Genomic DNA, 19,173 nt, shown 5'->3' with positions numbered 1-19,173 from the left:
CAATTTCATGTAACCTGTGTAGGTTTGAATTTATAATGAAAATAATGTTTTATTGCAGCCTAATGGTTAATGTCTGCGGTAACTTCCAGGTGTCCTTGACTCCTAATGGCATGGACATGCGGATGCTGCAGCCGTGTGATGCTCCCCTCAGGAGGCACTTCCTGCCTGGGGTGAAGGTGGAGTACAGCGTCTCGCCACGACAGAGAGCCTACCGAGTCCAAATCCACCGCATACAGGTGAAGACGAGTACAAATATTTTTGTTTCTTTTGCCTTAAATTGAGTTGTTACCTCCACTAAGATCCAACATATCATTGCCTGCTCTTCATTCCTTCCATACAACAGTTTTACATGTGCGTCCTTTCCTCGTACAGATTCAGAATCAGCTGCCAGGAGCCATCTTCCCCTACGTTTTCTACCCTGTAAAGCTGCCAAAGTCTGTCACCATGGACGCAGGTCTGTTAATCTGTCTCGTATGTTTAATTGGAATTACATGTGCTTCAGTGTTTTGGACTGTAGTCTGATTTTCTTTTTTTTTTACAGAGCCCAAACCTCTGACTGATATCAGCATTGTGACCAGAACAGCAGGACACTCGGACATCTCTCGCATCAAGTAAACGTTTACACCTTGATTCTTTTCTCAGCCCTCCTCATGATGCACTTTTTCCCATTTTTGTTTCCATGTTAAGCAGCTTTTCTTTGTTTCATTCAGTTTTAGCCGGCAAGACGAAATGGTTTTATTTTGATCATTTGTATCTTCACCACAATCTCACTGCCTGAACTAAAGGTCCAGTGTGTACGATTTACATGAAAGGGATCTATTGGCAGAAATTTAATATTAAATTATCTTAGCGATGTTGTCACTAGTGTGTTTCATCTAAATTGTATGAATTGTTGTTTTCTTTACCCTAGAATGGGCCCTTTGTATTTAAATACTTATATTTACATCACAAGCTGGTCCTCTCTACAGAGGCCACCGTGTTTTTCACAGTTGTCAAATCTGGACAAAATAAACACCTTTTGATTTTCCATGACAACTGAAGGATACCCAAGGTTGTCTTTCATGTTTAGAAGGGGAGGGGGACGTGAGGGGTATTCAGCTGCACCATGCAACTTCATCACTTGATGTCACTTAATTTTAAACACTGAACCTTTAATTTAATATGAAAAGCCTGAGAAGTTTTCTCAGGTTGGCTCCTAAGTGCTGATTCAAATGTCTGCTCACCACAGGTATTTCAAGGTGCTGATTCAAGAGATGGATCTGAAGCTCGATCTGGGCTTCCTGTATGCCATCCTGGACATGTTCACCCCGAAGGACGCCAGCACCATGACCTTACAACAAGAGGTCAGATACACACATTCACACCTTCAGAGTTACTGTTGCTCTGGTCTTTGGTTCAGATTGATGATCCTGTTTATTTGTACTTGTTTTATTCCTCCAGGTGGAGCTGTTTGAGAAGGACATAGAGTATATCAAGACAGATCTGAACAATGTGGCTGCTGCAGACACTTCTGCCATCAGCCTCTACGAGTACTTCCACATTTCTCCCATCAAGGTATGTGCCTTCTCTCAAAAGAAAAACAAATTAAAGCATGGATAAAACACCATAATAATCGTTACATAATAGTTTTATGACGCGGGCAAAGGGTATATCTGAGTCATGATTACTGATGTGTTTGTGTTTGCAGCTGCACCTGAGTATCTCTCTGAGCACAGGAGGAGATGACGGGATGAAGTTGAAGAGAGATACAGAAATCATCCCGGTCCAGTCCCTCAACTTGCTGCTGAAGAGCATCGGAGCAACGCTCACCGACGTGCAAGATGTGGTCTTCAAGTATGAACGCACCCGAAGGCCCAACAGACAACGCATGAATTGTGCACAGTGCTGTTTGTTTATTTTTGTGCGATTGCTGCGGGTGGAGTGTGGTGCTACTCGTCTGATTTATGTAATTTATTTCAGGCTGGCCTTCTTTGAGTTGACCTTCCAGTTCTGCACCACTCAGCAGCTACAGTGGGAGGTCATCAGGCATTATTCCAAGCAGGTAACACACACAGACCGCATGCACGATGTTTCTTGAAGCTGTACAGTTTAAAACCACAGCAAACCAGGCGCTGACTCGCAGGTTTCTATCTACTGTATTTCAGGCTATTAAACAGATGTATGTGTTAGTACTGGGCCTGGATGTGCTTGGAAACCCCTTTGGACTGATCAGAGGTCTGTCAGAGGGAGTGGAGGCCTTCTTCTACGAGCCCTATCAGGTACTAATGGGATGCAACAGCGGACCATCAGTAAAATGTTATATCAGTGTGGGATTTATACATCATGATAAAACCTTCAGCACTTCTAAAGGAATCTAAAGTGTTTGAGCAGCTATTGAAGCCTATTGAATGTTTTGTCGGGGGTTTTCCAGGGAGCCATCCAGGGGCCAGAAGAGTTTGTTGAAGGAATGGCTCTTGGGGTGAAGGCTCTGGTGGGAGGAGCAGTAGGTAAGCACCTAATTAATCTATATATAATATGTCTGTTCAACAGAACGTGATCCAATTAAATACAATATAGAAAAGGATAGAGTATGTTTTCTGTTCTATTCTATTATAATGTACTTTTACATACTTTATACAGTAAAATGGAATAAAGTGAGACATAGTGACAGTTCTCCAGCAAAACAAACCATTTCATACAGTATAGTAACCTGAACCCGTTCTGCCGTGCAGGGGGTATAGCAGGGGCCGCCTCCAGGATAACGGGTGCCATGGCAAAGGGCGTCGCCGCCATAACGATGGATGAGGACTACCAGCAGAAGAGACGAGAAGCTATGAACAAACAACCTAGTGGCCTGAGGGAAGGGCTGGCCCGGGGTGGAAAAGGACTGGTGTCTGTATGTACAATGTTTTTCTAATTTGTATGAAAAGGAACTGCATATCAGCAAAAGACACGCCTTTGACACTGGCTGCTGAAATTGTGAAATTAAAATGATTTATATTAGCGATCCTGTAATTTAGCCTGAAATTGACCACGGAGGATTTTGCCATAATAAGTGATTTGAAACTATTTGGTAAAGCAGATTTTTTTCCATTTCAGGGGTTTTTGAGTGGGATCACAGGGATCGTTACCAAACCAATTAAAGGTATGTTGACCTTTGACCAAATGATTATCGTAAAATAAAGAAATCACATCAGATTAGATAAACGCTCTTCGACTACTAGTATCCCTATTAATTTCCTGATGATGATGTGGTGCAGGAGCTCAGAAGGAGGGTGCAGCCGGCTTCTTTAAAGGTGTTGGGAAAGGTCTGGTCGGCGCAGTAGCCAGACCCACAGGAGGCATTATCGACATGGCCAGCAGCACGTTTCAAGGGATCAAGAGGTATGGTTGTTTCTGTGTGTGCAGTGTGTACTCCAAAGTGTGTGTGTGTGTGTGCTTTAGTGAACCAGTGTCTATGTATGTATGCATTCCCTGTCGTGTGATCGCACACATGAGGATCTTTGTGACATCTCTACATCTTGTCGTGTTCTTAGGGCGGCAGAGACCTCACAAGACATTCAGTCTCTACGTCCTCCTCGCTTCATCCACGAAGATGGTGTCATACGCCCATATAAGGAGAGGGAAGGCCTCGGCAGTCAGATGCTCCAGGTAAGATGGAAATCTCTTCATCACCAGCTCTCCCTAGTCAGACTCAGGCAACAAGAGTCGGCCATTCGTTTGTTTTTTAACTGAGATGAGAGAGATTTTGCTTCAGGACTTGCTGTAGTGCAGCTGAATTTATCTTTATTTATTATGTATTCATATTTATTATTTCTGTGACAACAAGGACACAAACCCATTTCCTACCGTGCTCATGTTTTCTCGTGGAGTTCTGTGTTCAGCTTTTAATTTTATTATTTTTAAACCATCCTCCCTTCGGCCTGCTTTATTTTAGTATTGTATTGTAAATACTTAAAGGATTTTTATCGTCCTGTTAACATCACTAGAAAGCCAGTCAGCTCTCTTTTCTGTTATTAATAAACTCCTGTGGGTGTTTATATTATACAAAAGTTAAATTACACATTTGCAACTAAGGCGAGTAAGCGAAAGTAGAGAGAAATGTGAGAACTCACTCATTTCCAAAGCAAAGTTTACTGAAATACTTTGTGTTTTCACTCAAAGGAAGAAACATGTTGTGTATTTAACTGCAGCAGATCTACTGTGCTGTGCCACCTCGCTGTCTTCCTCTGTTGATCGTTTTTGCTTATTGAGCTTCATCTGGACGAAATCGTTGTCCTCAAGGTTTTAGAGGGAATAATTAATAGCGTGTTGTTGATTTAACGAGTGTGTTTCAAAGCCAGTTTCACGGATCTCCCTGAAGACTTTAGTGAAGTGCTCTGATGCTGCTTCATTTAAACAACAAGCTTTAAGCTGTGGGTCACTTTGTTGTGCTGATGAACAGTCCTGCTGGATGGAGTGGGTTGAAGTGTCTGCAGTCGAGTGGCAGGTCAAAGTTTCAGTATTTAGATAGTAGTTGGGGACCCTGTGTGTGGGATTATGCCTTACATTTACGTATATGTGACAAATTTAAGTGCTACAGCCATTTGGAGTAGACCTATCATGGCAGTTTTTTATTTACACAGTGCAGAAATATTTACTTCCTGTTTGCTCTATTTTACTCAGAACAACATGGTGTAAATAACCATACAATTAATTTACATAACGTAAAATTTGGAGCAACAGCTTCACGGCTCCTTTGTAAGAAATCTCTACCAGAGAGATTCTGCAAAAACTGACTCACTTCATTTGTCATGTTTCTCCTAATTTTCTTTTACTCTCTTATTTGTCACTCAGCTGTATCAACAGCTTCATAGCGTGTGTATCTCTTTCAATGGGCTAGTAACACATTGTTCGTCTCCCGCTAAACAACAACACATCCACTACAAATCACAGTGAAAGGCACAGTTTGTGGGTAGTTGTGTGTTCCTGGTCTTGTAAACCTAACCCTAAACCTAAACCTAAACTAAACCGTGTGTGAGGAGATTTGAAGGAGAAAGTTGTGGTAACTTTGCAGAAAGTAAAAGAATGAACAGTATTAACATCCGTCCTGGGAGATCCGATCACTATCAGCTGACGTCCTCTTACCTGCTACAGTTTCATTAGGAATCAAATGTATTTTTACTCATTTCAGTTCCCATACAGTGATTGGTTTGTGGCCACAATATCAACGCTGACACACACACACAAACACACACACACGATTGGCACTTGTGATCGTGTCTCTCAGGACGAACCTTAGAAAAACTATCTGAACCGGGCCAGAGAGACGGTGGAGATGATCCTCCCAGTCCAGTCCTATCCTCGTAGACACAGGCTGCGTCTCCCTCTGCTCTGACGCTGCCTCTTCTCTCTTGTCGTGTCCACAGATGAGATTGGTCTTCACTGAATGGAGTGGCTCAGAGGATGAGAGTGATGAGGAGATAGACTAGAAGCTGTAGTGTGTAGTCGGTGCTGCAGTTTGTTTTCTGTCTGATTTGTTACATTTAAACTAGAGAAAGGCCTTTTGAGTATTTTAAAAAGTGTGTTATTTCATATTTGTAGTTTTCTTTATTTTTGTGTTTTCTTTATTTTTGTGTTTTCTTTATTTTTGTCTGTCATTACCTAAGATTCCCCCCCTCCCCATCATTTCCAACTAAAGAAACCTTGTCATTGTTTGTTTTTGACCATTATTTCCTCATTATTATTCTTTTCTTCAAATGTCTGTTTTCTTTTTAAAATATTTGTTTCATTTCATTGCATTTTTGTTCTTAATAAAAAGTTTACAAACCTCCACCTTCCATTTGTTTCATGCCATCTTTCCTCACCACCCCTCAACATTTTTCACTTCCATTCGAGTTAAGTTTCACACGGAGGATCATGAGTAGCTTACGCCTAATTCCAGTAAGAACGTTGACGTGTACAACTTGGTCTAGACATATTTTAGTTTCTTTCTGGGTTGTTTGCTTAGACTCTTTCTGTCTTCTTTCAGAAAATTGAGAACGGACGTTTTGCCAAGTACAGATACTTTGCTCATGCCAAGGTCAATGATTGTGATTTCCTCATGATCACCAAGAGGTGAGGTTTACTTTTCATCTCAAGAGAACATTTCACCGGGTTATTGTTGTAATGTTATTGCTAAAATGGACATTTTATCATGTCTGTGCTCTTTATTAAAAGTTGTTAAATCAGTATCCATACCAGTGATGGGAGTTAAGACTATACTTAATCTTTCATCCCATTTTAACTTTGTTTTTTTTGCTGCAGGGGAATATTCTTTGTGACCAAAGGAACATTCGGTCAGCTGACCTGTGAATGGCAGTATCTGTTTGAAGAGTTCACTAAGGACCCAACGATAGTAGAGGACCGGCGACTACGCATTGAAGCCAAGGTATAAAAAGTTAAATCCAAATAAGAAGCTTTTTACCCTCAGGAGTGTTTTCATGCCTCTGCGTCAGCGACATCCAGCTGATGGACATATCATGTTTTGGGGGTTGTCCGATATTCCCAACCTTTAGGGTATTTCTTTAAATTTGGTGCAAATGTTCCATTGGACTCAGAGGTGAACTGATTAAATTTCAGAGGTCAAAGGTCACGGTAAACTCTTGAATGGTAATTCAGCAGATGGTTCCTTGTTGTTTGTTCTGCAGGAGAGAGTAAAATCCGTCTTCCATGCCAAAGAGTTTGGGAAGATCATAAACTTCAGAACTCCTGAGATAGCCAAGGTGAGTTCATGATTTTGACTATAACATGCTCCTATTTTCGTATTTAAGATGCATCCCAGTTTTTCCTTATAACGTAACTGTGATTCTTTTTTTTCTTCAGTGGGTTCTAACCAAACTGGAGGACGCACGAGACAGTTTACCCAACTACTGAATCATCGAGGAGGGAGCGAGACCATGAACATCAGAAGAAAGAAAACGTATACGGACCCAGTCTGTGTGCTTCAGTGCCTTGGTTCTTAACTGCATGCTCGTTTTGTTTATCTCCATGTGTGAGCAGTGCTAAAAAGAACACACAAACCACGCTGTATGTTGACTGTTGATGTGTGTTGAGCTTGAGAGACTGAGGGAGTAGCTGGTCTGTGCATGCCAACGGTAGTGCTACATGAACAGCATTCATTCACCACAGATGCACTGTCTAAAAAAACGGGCATCACTCTCTTCGCTCTACTTGCACTTGTTCATTTGGCCACACATCTAGGGATATCTGATTCATTATTTTATTAAAACTACTGCTTAAGTCTTGGGTTGAACTGGTTCAGTCTGCTGGTGACATTTGGATTTCCAGCTCTCCATAGCCCTTCATGCCAAACTCAAATCTTCACTAATTTACTTATTTCATCTGCTTTCACTGAACATATTTCAGGGTTGTATTTCACTGTGGAAATGTTACCCTGCCCCATAACAAGCAGGCCCGGATCTAGACTGCTCAGATCAGGTGGGCAATTGGAAAGTTGCCCTTGCATACTTCTAGATCCGGGCCCGATGACAAGCGTTAGAAAACAGCTCAAATGATGGTAAGGCCAAATAATCTATAATTGTTGTAGCACATTTAATATGCACTGTTCATTTGACTGGATTATTCAAGAGGGAAGCTAATTCAAATTGTATTCATTCAAAATGTGCTTCATGAAAATGTGTTTTCTTTTTTTTTCTCAATATCGTTCTTCCTTTTTTATACATTTCTCCAAGACAAAGACTCTTCTGTGTGTGATTTAGAGACGCATGCTATTTTTATACTCACATGTATGGAGCTGCTGTGTATTGATCTCGTATAATATTCTATCTGTATATAAACATCCTAACACAATAGTCAGATTTATGGCATTGCAAATTGTAATTTTACGACTTTTATGTTTTTATACCACACGTATGCGATGTCAACTATGTGGAGGATTTAAAAAGAAATGGATGCTAGTTATTATCAGCTGCTGTTTACGCTGACATATATTTTGAAGGTTTGCTTTTGGTTTCGGGTGCATCGCAGTTTAATACGACTAAATATTTCTCTTGCCAATAATTTTGTTATTTATGTTTCAGAGGATCAAAACTGTTCACTGCAGTGACTTATCTCTTTTTCTTGCTTTTGTCAAAAAATTAAATAAAGTACATGTTTCGAATTTCAATGCTCTCTCTTTTATTTCATGTACCCTGAAAATCTCAAACATGTATGTTGCACACTTTATTACATAAATAGGATTGCTTGTTTAAAATGACACTACATAAATATAATTTCCATCTCTCCTGAGAAAAGCACAACTCCGTCTATTTACATTTAAAACAAGATCAGCTCAGTGACTTTTATGAGTAAATAAGCCAAAGAAGAGACAGGGGCGTAAGGAAAGAAATATTTCTACAATCAATTTAAGCGACACAATGTAATTTTGTACTGAGCAAGAGCCCCCCTAGCAACCACACATGATTCACTCTGGCTCAATGTCCGAAAGTGCGGTTAAGAGAAAAAACAAACATGATTCTGACCGTTTAAGCTGCGACAATCAGTCTCACAGGAGAACCAAGCCGCTCGCTCATGCCACATAGAGCAAGAACAGACATTTAGGATGAGGAGTGGGAATGAAAGTGTCACCATTCTCCCTTTTCTAAGTCAGTGAACCATCAAACTTATTTTGGAGCTGTTATTATGAGGCCAAAAAGCTGCATAGCGTTGCTTTAAATGGCCGAACTGTACTAACTTTCTCACTATGTATCAATTAAAACACACTCTCTATACACAGAAATTTAATCTAAGAAGTAACAAGTCATGATCTAACTTTCCACTAATTTTCACATTCTCACTTCTTCAGGAAACTTCATATCACAGCAGATTTACAGAAGAGGTCGGAAAATAAAATCTTATTTCATCCTAAAAGGTTTGTTTTATGTAATTCTATCTTATTCAGCCTCTCGTCATGTCTCTGTCCTCCTGAAGCCCTTCGTCTCCTCTGCTGCTCTCACCCTCCTCCTCCTCCTCCTCTTTACACCAGGTTGAACTCCTTCAGGTTGTGTCTGAGGATGGTGTCTTTGACGGCGACGAAGACGAAGCGGATGTTTTCTGTGTCTGTGGCGCAGGTGAAGTGAGGGTACAGAGTCTTGTCCTTGTCCGGGTTTTGTTCTTGGTACATCTTCAGGATGAATTCTTGAGCTGCTCCAGGATCCTGCTGAGGTCCTGCAATTCAGGGTCGACGTTATTTCAATGTGGCGTCAGAAAATTCAACGTATAAATCATTTGTATAATTAGATAAAGAAAAGGAAAACAATCCGGCCTGGTTTTTAGATATTTTAAACTATAATGACAAACCAATACTGCCTGTGGGCATGTATAAGTACTCAGTGTGAATATTACTGGAGAATGCGTCTCTAGACAGTAACATCTTTATGGATGTTTTAAGGGACAACAGTAGAATTTCTCCCAGTGCTGCTGATGGTGAATCTGACTCTGATCCTCCCTCATGCACCTACAGATCACCCACCGGCTACAGCTTGTCCTTGTTTCTCCTTGTGTCTGGTCGGTTTTTCCACATTGTATATATCACTGTTTACACTTGATGTACCACATATACAACAAGTTTATCAATGGGTCTGTGCATGAAACCTCTCGCCTCTGCTTTTTCTGGCGATAACATACTCATGTAGGGTTCTTCATTATTTAAGAGATACCCACATCTAAGGTATTTGAATCAGGGTGTCACACAACCCTTAGTTAGATATCAATGTGTCTGAAACCAAAGAGATAATATTGCACTCAACAAGATTCCAACACGTCAAGATGATTCTAGAAGCAGTCTAACGAACCTGTGAATTCAGGGAAGTAAGTGGATAAGTCAGAGTGAATGATCTTCTCCTTCAGGATGTCAGTCTTGTTCAGGAAAAGTATGATGGAGGAGCGCTGGAACCACGGGTAGGTGATGATGGTTTTGAACAGGGCCTTGCTCTCCTCCATCCGGTTCTGACAGAAAACATTTCAGAGCAGAAAGAGTCAGGTAGTGACGACACATTTGAAAGGATCAGAAGTCCGGTGCATGATGGATCTTGCCGCCAAACTGAACCCTCACCTCATTGTCACACTCCACCAGGACCTGGTCGTACTCGCTGAGCGCCACCAGGAAGATGATGGAGGTGACGTTCTCAAAGCAGTGGATCCACTTCCTCCGCTCTGACCTCTGACCCCCCACATCCACCATCCTACCACAACAACCGCCACAGATCCACGTCACATCAGTTCCAATGGGAAACAGTTGAGCTGTTACGGACAACGTTTTTTATGTTGGGTCTTACCTGAAAATGACGTTCTCCATGTCAAACGGGTATTCAATGATACCTGTGGTCGGCACTCGGACTCTGAGGATGTCCTGTAGGTCGGGCACATAGGACGGCTGAGAAATTCGATCCAGGTCGGTGAGATAGCTGGAAAACATGAGCAGAAAATAAGTAGCGGGAGAATTAAAAGAAGTGAAAAAAAATAAACTGAATATTCTGGATTTGTGGCTATTTTGGCAGAATATATTCTTACTGAATTTAGGAGAATATAAGCAACATGACTTAATTTATAACAAACACATGAAGCAGTTAGCTGAGGTCTAGGAGTTAATAAGTTCTGCTTTACTGAGACTGTGGATTGGAACTTTTGAGATTCTCTCCTTATTCCTGCATGTGGCTCTCTGTTCTGGTTTGAGTCCGGTGGTCCGGCCCCTGGATGCACCGCTGACCAGCTCCATCCAAACAGTAGTTTAACTGAAGTGATCGTGCTTGTAAAGTTGTGACCCAACACTATGCGATACTCTTCTTATAGCCTCAACTCAAAACTCTTTTCTTCACACTGGCTGTCCCGCCATGTGCGATGTTCCTCGTGTTTGTATCCATGCATTTTTCTTATTTAAAGCATGTATTTTATTCTGCATTACTTCTTTACATTGTACTCTTTGTACTCGAAGCATATCATGTTAATTGAGATTGTCTTTAATATTTTTAGGCCTTGTTCTGTGACGCTGAAGCATTGCTTTGCATAACGCAGTATGTGTGTCCCTTTTGATTTGTCTAGTGCCTATAAAATCTGTGATGACCATGTGGCAGAGCTGGAGAGAGCAGGATCCGTGTGTTGATGTTGTCAGACAAATGACTGAATGTGTAACTCTCACTATTTGGTGGAGTCTGACAGCTGGTACTCTCTGCGGCGGTCATAGCAATCCTGTATTCCTTTATCGGCCCAAAGATTCTTGATGGCCGTTGCCATGCTTTCATCCAAATCCTCCACCTTATCCACCTCCAACTCCAGGATGGAGTTTGCAGGGCCCTGTAAACACACAGAGATGGATGCAGAGACTAATGAGACAAATATACCGCGGATTTCCCCAACTTCCAATTTGACAAAGGATACAATATAAAGGAAGGACAAATATTAACCAAAGTAAACCAGGGCTTTTGAGATAGCCTACCTTGTTCTGGGGATCAGCGAAGGATATATCGAGTGTCTCCATGGCTCGGATCATCGTCTGCATGGACGTGTAGATGTTCTGGTAAACCAGTTTGACATAGTTCTTCTTGTCCTCAGCTGTGAATCCTCCTCCGTGTATGATCCTCATCTGTTTGATGAAGGTGCTCTTTCCGCTCTCGCCAGTACCTGGTGGACACAGCAACCGTTAACAACCTCTTTTTATATATGAGCACTTTTATCATGATGTATCGTCTTTACAAGAATGGGAGAAGACAGACAAGCATCAAAAGTGAAACCAGATATTATTCAGTTCAAGACAGAGATAATTTATTTACTTCTGAGAAATACAAGTGATTCAATTTTGGAATGTATTGATTTTTTATGTATAATGTACACATGCAATCTATACTGAAGAACTGTATCAGGGTAAAGATGTAGCTTATTTCCATGAAATTTCTCCAGCAAAGTAAATATTCCGGTACAAGTACCTCAAAGTTGTGGAGAAAAGTGTAGATTGTGCAGTACTTAGATAGATGTATTCGTATTCCAGTACTCTTCACCACACGCTGTGACCTGACAGCTTCCCTCAAAAGTCTCCTGTCTGTCGCTGGGAAACTCGTTGCTCTGAGTCAATCTCGAGTAAACACTAAACAAACTGTAACAACCACTGATTAGTTAGATAAACAGGCAAACTGAACGATTTGAATGTATATTTGAATTCCAAAAGGACGTCTGTGAACCATTGGGTGCTGCAGGCGAGAGACGTCCTCTCCAGGTGCATTTGGACTTGAATCAAAATGAGATGAATTCATGTGGTTCCAGAAGTTTAGAATAAAAGGAGATCATAGGTAATAGATTACTGAGGGTGTTAAAAAGAAATTGGTTGTATTGTAGATATGAAGCACCTCCTTGGTTATGTTGAAATAAACCAGTGCTTCACTACACGTGAGCTGGGAGTGACCACCACAACCACAACCACAGTAACTGACACTACAACAGTATTATAACTATGGTTTCAGCTTCAGTTGGAGCTTTTAGGGAAAGTGGACTTAACACAAAATAGCACAATGCTGAGAGTGGATTAAAGTGCTGTGGCGGGGCTCTGTAGCGAGAGAGAGAGAGAGAGAGAGAGAGAGAGAGAGAGAGAGAGAGAGAGAAAGAGAGAGAGAGAAAGAGAGAGAGAGAGAGAGAGAGAGAGAGAGAGAGAGAGAGAGGTTTGGACACAAGCTTATAATAATAATATTAATAATAATAATAACTGAATATATAACTGTGTCATTAGCCTAACATTGATGTGTTACTTTATGTTTACTGAAGATATGACCTAAGGGTCAGCATATATGTGGAGAATAACAAAGGACCCAGGATTGATCCTTGTGGAACACCATGACTGAATTGGAGATACTACACTCTGTACAATCCTTACATTTCAATACTATTGATTCCAAATGCATTATTCTAAATGCACAGATTCACATGTTCTACGGCTGTTTTATAATCAGTTCTCCCTCTCTCTAAAGCCATTATCAGACATGACCCATGAATCCAGTGGGGGATCACATGTGTATGTGTGCGTGTGTGTGTGTGTGTGTGTGTGTGTGTGGGGGGGGGGGGGGGGGGGTGGGGGGGGGGGGGGGGGGGGGGTGTTTTACTCTGAGCAGTGGCAGCAGTCTTCTGGTTTCCTGGATGCTTTGCATGACATCATGAAGCTCAAGAGTTTTTACATCTTGGTAAACAAGGCTTAGACAAATTTGTCTGCATTTGAATGCACCTTGTTTACAAGTCAAGTTTCTTGGAAATCGGTAGTGTGTGTGTGTGTGTGTGTGGGGGGGGGGGGGGGGGTGATCATGCATCTCTGCTATGTTTTGCTTGTTCAGAGAAAGTTAGCCTTTAATAACCTCTGTGTTAATCTTAATCGTCAAAGTAATTCACTGATAACTTAATAGCTCTCTCAGTGACCCACCCTATAGATTACTGTATGCTTCATATCATATGACAGAATTTGTCATAACCATAAATCACTGAATAAGATATTGTAGCTAAATATGTTATGTTATCAGATGAGCTATACGTTTATAAATGGTGAATTTTGCATGTGAACACAAATGTTTATTTGCTTACATTTGTGTCTTTGTGCACATCTGAGTGTGCGTATGTGTGTGTGTGTGTGTCTAAGTCGAACAATGTGGTGATTTACTGTTTGCTAGGTGTGGTGAATACTGACCAAAGATGATACCCCAGATACACGCACACACACACACACACACACACACACACACACACACACAAACACACACATACACAGGGATGAGTCAGCGACATGAGGTGATGTCGACTGCTTGAATGAATGCTGAGTGTTTATCTCTGAGATAAGAACTACACAAATTATTTTCATGTATCAACAGTATTATTATTTGTATTATTATTATAGTTTACACTGTACCTAGATATCAGTGTAGCTGTTTCCTGTGATCTACGTTGGCAGACAAATGCTATTCTGTGACAGTTTAACAAATATTTCAAACATGTCATACAAGTAGAAGCATCAGGTGGTTTAAAAATAATAAACCATAAATAAACGTAATTTTTTTTAATACTGCCTGTTTCTCATCAGCTTCAGATTATTTCTTTCTTCAAAACATAAACAGAAAAACGAATCTCTTTTTCTAAATAGCAGCCATTCAATATAGCAATGTTTTGACTCCCTCATTTACTAAAAACAATAATTAACATTTTCTGTTCCTTAGCATGAATGGAAAAATTTATATCAGTTCTCTCCATGCGTTTGTTGCTTGCCTGAGTCTAATTGTATTCATACAAACTATAATATTTGTATAATGTACCATTAACAGCTCAGGTTTCGTTCAAGACTGTGGTTCTCTCAGCAGACTCACCAGGGCAAAAGTACCCCCCCCCCCCCCCCGTAGCTTCCTTACTTAATCAGAGAAAAACAGTCAAATCCCTCCAAACTACTGTATCTCTGAACTACATCTTTAATCGAATCACACGTATTTAAGCTATGATCTGTGAGTAATGTAATATTTCTTCACTTCCAGTCACTGAGGCCCAGTTCACACCTGTATGAACCTGATGGTCCATATCAGTGCTGATATGCCTGTGTTGTCCTAAAACCACTGAACCATGAGCTCTTCCTCTCTGGGGGTCTGACTCTGAACATTATAATGAAATCCACTGAGAGCTCTGAGTCACTCTGATTCCTAAATGAATGCTCAAAAGATGACCTGCTTATCTTACTTGTAACTAGAGGGTAAGATTCAAGATACTCACTGTGTTATGTGGACAGAACTATTGCTAATATCCTCGTGGAGGTTTCAAATTTTGTTCAAGTTACACTTTTTATAATTCTTTGAGAGTGAGTTTTGACCACAGTCCTCTTTTTTTTCTGGTGACCTGTTACTCCTGCTTTATTTTATCACACTTTACCAGAAACCACCTCATGATCTATTTTCATCTCTGGCACCTTTTCAGACCCTATCTATACAATGTGTTGGTCATCTACAGCAGGAAAATGAATTAATTCATTATCAGTACAAATTAAGTTTTAAAGTAAATGTTGCTTCAGCATTCATGGGCAGGAACCAGATGTTCTCTTTTTTTACCCCCCCCCCCCCCCCTCTGGGAGAGCGGTGGAGGAAAAGTTACGGCTGGTGTCCTGCTCAGGGATGGTTTTGCATGATGTTTGCATGAGGTGCGTGCAGCAGCTACTTCTGTCTGACCGAGGCCTCGACAGTGACTCAGTTCTCAGAAGTGCTCCCAAACGCCTTCATTTAAATGGGTGTGGCTCAAAGCTCTGATGGACGCTCTCTTGATGCCATGTGGCAAAAACTAAATTTCCTCTTTCAAGCGCTCTGCTCGTTGTTCCCAAAGCTACATTCGTTTTCAAAAGTAATCAATGAGGAGAGGGGAATGGGTTCAGTGATCCAAACAGAGCAGGCAGGTAACATTACAACTTTTGGTGAAGAAACAACTGACATGGATTCAGAAGAGGCCAAGACTCCTTACTTTTACTTCAAATACTTGACGTTAATTAAAAAGCAATTAACTTACTTTGACTTAGGTAGAAAACTTAAAGTATTCTTCCTCCGCCACTGGTGATAGATGTTTGATACAAGAAGGGCCGGAACCCAGAATGACAGTGTGAACTGTGAAGTGCTTTGGATGGTCAATGTTATGTATTCTATAGAGAGTACTTTATATATATATAAACATATAATGCCTGACCCTGCTGGAGGTCATTGAGCTCAAGGAACTGAGCAGTTTCTGTATCATCAGAATCTTTACATTTTAAAAAGACCAAACACCATGACACAGGTCGAGGACAAATACAATGAGCCAATAGGATTAATGACCCTGTCCATCAATACTAATATAGTTTTCCTAATTTGCTTTTCATAGTAGTTTTCGTGGTCCTGGCAAAACTCACATTAGGTTGGAGTTTATGACAACAGGGGTCAAGAAAACCCCTGCAGACATCTTGCTAAAAGGATGAAATGTTCGATGCGTAAAAATTGATGTCACGGCCATGGAGCGCAGCAGAGCGCACACACTGAATGTTTCTGGGAAGAAGCCAGTGCCAGTGCACCACATCCGGAGACAAGGCGTGAGGAATGAGGAGGAAGGAAATGTCAAGATCAGTTAGATATTAAATTAACTGTGCGTCTTCACTATTCATGACATGTATGAGTATTGTATCCATTCAATTCCCCATAACAAAATACAGGAAATCGTCATGCTGCTGGGTGCTGCTCCACCTGCCGTGATGTGTGTCCAGGTGTGGTCAGGAAGAAGTCATAGCAAGTTGAAAGCATGTTTCACTCATTGCCATTATACGGTGTACACCCAAGTATCAAAAATAATAAGTTATTATGTAATTAAGCTTTGAAAGATAATTTTACGCACTAAAAGTTTCATCCCCACGACCACGTCCTCATTTTCACCAAAGTCACTCGCTTACTTTGGGATGAAACTCTTGGTGCGTAAAGATTGTGACATAAAAACGATCTTTCAAAACCAAAGAACCTATTATGGCACAATCTTTACGCACCAAGTTTCATTCATATAGAGCCCAAATCCCTATTTACTCCAGTGTTCCTTACTTTTGTGTGACACCATTGAACATTAGATCCAGTGTGCAGCTGTGTCTAAACCCAGTTCCCCTCCACTCTCGCTGGTGTGACTGGTGCTCACCTAACAGCAGCAGCTTCAGCTCCCGGCGCGAGTCCTTCTTGTCTCTGCGCAGCTGCTTCTCGATCTCCTCGTTGATCCTCTGGTTCTCCTTATTGTCCGCCGACGCACAACATCCAGCCATCACTTCCCCCAGAAACTGACCTGTCTGCTCTCCAATGGTCCTCTGCTGTCACAATGAACACAGGCTGCTTCTTCCCTGTCACACCTCACGAAGGACGAGGAAGAGGGTGCAGATCATCTTTCAAAGGAATTCCTTCTTTTTCCCACTCGAATCCCAATGAAAGGATGAGTTGAGTGAAGAAGAGGAGGAGGAGGAGGAGGTGACTTTAAGGTTTTAAATGACCGGTCAGTGGATGAATCCGTGTAGAAGAGAAATACTTTTTTAGGAACCAGAGCTGCGGTTGATCTGAAGCTGGAGGTCACTCGTTGAACTTTATTCGGGCGACTCTTTAGGGCGTGGCAACAGTTGCAAATCGAGGCAGGGATAAAATGGGAAGTGAACATCAGCAGCATGTGCACTGGGTTGTCTCTACGCAACCGGGACAAGATGAATACAGTGGTCGAATATGAATAGAATATGTGAACTTGCGTAAATGTAAAAAAAAAAAGAAGACGGGGCCACGGGCGTCACGTATCTGAACTGGTAACATGGTTGTCAGTTATTTATCTCTCTATGTTTTCATACCATCACGTCACACATATTCAATAGTGACATCACGGTGGGACACATACTCTGACACTGCGGTGTCTCTTGGCGGCCACTAGGGGTCGTGACGGCTAAACTTGAGTTTAGTGAATAGAGGTTGTTTCCTAGGCTCATGTGTAATTTAACATCTTCTGCACTTTTCAGTCATCTAGAGACCATAAGCTAATTCCATGCAGTACCTGCAGAATTTATGAATGAGCATATCATCCAACAGTAAGTGTGAATGCGTGTTCTTTAACCAGTCCATAGAATAGCACGTCAAGGCCCTTTTCTTTAGTGTTGTGTACTCGTGTATAACTGTGATAAAATAACCACAAGCAGTCTCGGTGCAGTTTTCTGTTTATCCACTCTTTTGTCCTTTGTTGAACACATTTGTCGACACATACAGAACATGTGTGTTGAGGGAGGATGTGTCGGCTGCTGTTTTCATTTCACAGCAACCGGAAGAATTTCTCTGCTTTAGAATAAAATACCTCAACTCTCATTTGTTAAATAAGGCTCTAAGGATTCCTCAGTACCTTCTGTCCTGGGATCTCTTTCACCGGTCATTTAACACATGTACATGTATCCTTCAAGTAAAACCAATGGTGCATTTTCTTGCCTTGATTTACTGTTCCCTAAAAAGTTGTCTAATCTCATAACCACATCAACTTTATTTATAATGTTAGGAGTTTTCAACCATGGAGCAAACCTTTTTCACATCTTCTTATAGGTTTTCTGTTGTTTCTCTGTTTTAGTTTTTGAATGACGTATTTTTGCATGTTAATGATACAAATGTCCTTAAAGGGGAAAACTAACGTCTATGGGGAAACTTCACCTCACATGTTGCAGAAGAATAGGCCGTTCAGTTCAGCACGTGTGTTGAGCTCGTCCACCAGTTTCTCCTGTGATAGGCCCTGCTGTTGATCAGGGGTTAAAGTCAGATCTCCATTTGCTTCGACTCCACAAGTGGCTGTCGTCGTCCACCTAAACCAACCATCAGTGTGAAAGCACCAGCCAGCTGAAATATCTGAAAAACAACAGGGGCTCAGACTGAGAGCTGGTTCCCTGCCAACGTGGCTGCTAGATGCCAAACCAAAACCAAATATGGCAGGAAAAAAACTCCACTCTGCAGGTGGCTGCTGTTGGATTTAGAGACCTCGTCGTAACACTGTGCAAAACACATTCCAGCCTGGCTGCTGGAGCACTGCTGCTTAATCAATCAATGCATTATGGATGTGAATATGTGAATCTAATATTATATGTTCTGATTACAGCTCACTCACTATGTGCTTATAACGTCCTGTAATTATGTTGAATTAGCTACATGAGCTACGCTTCAAAGCTGCGAGCACAAAGAGAGACCACCTGACCCCGAAACCCAAACAATCCTCCTGCTGCATGATGGGACAATATCGGCAAAATCAGCTTTCACTTCTTGTGAAAAACGCAGGTACCTTGCATTGGACATCAGAGGCACAGCTTATTTAATAAGGCAGTTTATCTACAGGTGAACTATCGTGTGTCTACTCCTTTGTTGTTGTCTCACTAAGTCTAACCTAATACTTTACATCCTCATGAGGTGTTGGCAGACGAGACGGAAGTGAAGTTAAAAAATAAACAAATTAAATGAATCGTCCGAATTATTTGTATTAAATTAATTGTGTCTGTGTACACTTGTCAATGACCCTGATATACTCTATAGGTTTATTGGAGGGGTTGTAAGGGGCGATGGTGTTTCCATATTACAACAATAAGATAATTACATCTTTCTTAAAAATATTTTTATCAAATCTGAGCCAAAGCAACACTTTCCCTGATGGCAGCCAACTTTGTTAAATAAAACATGT

At 41.2% G+C, this 19,173-nt stretch overlaps 2 protein-coding genes across 5 annotated transcripts in view; one reads left to right on the top strand and one right to left on the bottom strand.

The window, feature by feature from the left end:
* Positions 1 to 8,125, top strand: part of vps13a (vacuolar protein sorting 13 homolog A) — a 33,557-nt gene extending 25,432 nt beyond the window's left edge. For 2 of the 3 annotated variants that reach the window (XM_062381876.1, XM_062381875.1), the window contains 17 exons: positions 90 to 236; positions 373 to 454; positions 542 to 611; positions 1,229 to 1,343; positions 1,441 to 1,554; positions 1,688 to 1,833; positions 1,960 to 2,041; positions 2,145 to 2,258; positions 2,411 to 2,486; positions 2,712 to 2,875; positions 3,079 to 3,124; positions 3,240 to 3,363; positions 3,516 to 3,630; positions 5,990 to 6,075; positions 6,265 to 6,388; positions 6,648 to 6,722; positions 6,823 to 8,125. In XM_062381876.1, the coding sequence (XP_062237860.1) occupies positions 90 to 236; positions 373 to 454; positions 542 to 611; positions 1,229 to 1,343; positions 1,441 to 1,554; positions 1,688 to 1,833; positions 1,960 to 2,041; positions 2,145 to 2,258; positions 2,411 to 2,486; positions 2,712 to 2,875; positions 3,079 to 3,124; positions 3,240 to 3,363; positions 3,516 to 3,630; positions 5,990 to 6,075; positions 6,265 to 6,388; positions 6,648 to 6,722; positions 6,823 to 6,873 (1,731 nt within the window). In that variant the 3' untranslated portion in view covers positions 6,874 to 8,125. Of the gene's footprint in view, positions 1 to 89; positions 237 to 372; positions 455 to 541; positions 612 to 1,228; positions 1,344 to 1,440; positions 1,555 to 1,687; positions 1,834 to 1,959; positions 2,042 to 2,144; positions 2,259 to 2,410; positions 2,487 to 2,711; positions 2,876 to 3,078; positions 3,125 to 3,239; positions 3,364 to 3,515; positions 3,631 to 5,387; positions 5,799 to 5,989; positions 6,076 to 6,264; positions 6,389 to 6,647; positions 6,723 to 6,822 lie in introns of those variants that run through there. The other variant, XM_062381877.1, reaches the window with a different exon arrangement.
* On the bottom strand, positions 8,119 to 19,124 carry LOC133943505 (guanine nucleotide-binding protein subunit alpha-14-like). Of its 2 annotated transcripts, none has more exons than XM_062381882.1 (7): positions 18,162 to 19,124; positions 11,432 to 11,616; positions 11,135 to 11,289; positions 10,275 to 10,403; positions 10,052 to 10,181; positions 9,792 to 9,945; positions 8,119 to 9,165 (listed from the first exon to the last, which is right to left on the bottom strand). In XM_062381882.1, the coding sequence occupies exons 2-7, from the start codon at positions 11,576 to 11,578 to the stop codon at positions 8,975 to 8,977; spliced, it is 906 nt and encodes a 301-aa protein (XP_062237866.1). In that variant the 5' UTR covers positions 11,579 to 11,616; positions 18,162 to 19,124; the 3' UTR covers positions 8,119 to 8,974. The 2 variants fall into 2 exon arrangements, with proteins under 2 accessions (XP_062237866.1, XP_062237865.1); XM_062381881.1 differs by lacking the exon at positions 18,162 to 19,124 and adding an exon at positions 16,639 to 17,129.
* Between the last annotated feature and the right edge of the window lie 49 nt (positions 19,125 to 19,173).

The sequence above is a fragment of the Platichthys flesus genome, chromosome 3 (genome assembly GCF_949316205.1).
Source record: "Platichthys flesus chromosome 3, fPlaFle2.1, whole genome shotgun sequence".
In the NCBI taxonomy this organism is placed as follows: domain Eukaryota; kingdom Metazoa; phylum Chordata; class Actinopteri; order Pleuronectiformes; family Pleuronectidae; genus Platichthys; species Platichthys flesus.
The sequence above is the reverse complement of the archived record's forward strand: the minus strand, read 5'-3'. Positions and strand labels throughout refer to the sequence as shown.

Coding starts and splice junctions, on each gene's coding strand:
- LOC133943505 (XM_062381881.1), bottom strand. CDS start 16,759: ATGGCTGGATGTTGTGCGTCGGCGGACAATAAGGAGAACCAGAGGATC. Junction 11,290..11,431: donor TCGCTGATCCCCAGAACAAG/GTAGGCTATCTC, acceptor GTGTGTTTACAG/GGCCCTGCAAACTCCATCCT. Junction 9,166..9,791: donor TTACTTCCCTGAATTCACAG/GTTCGTTAGACT, acceptor CCTGAATTGCAG/GACCTCAGCAGGATCCTGGA.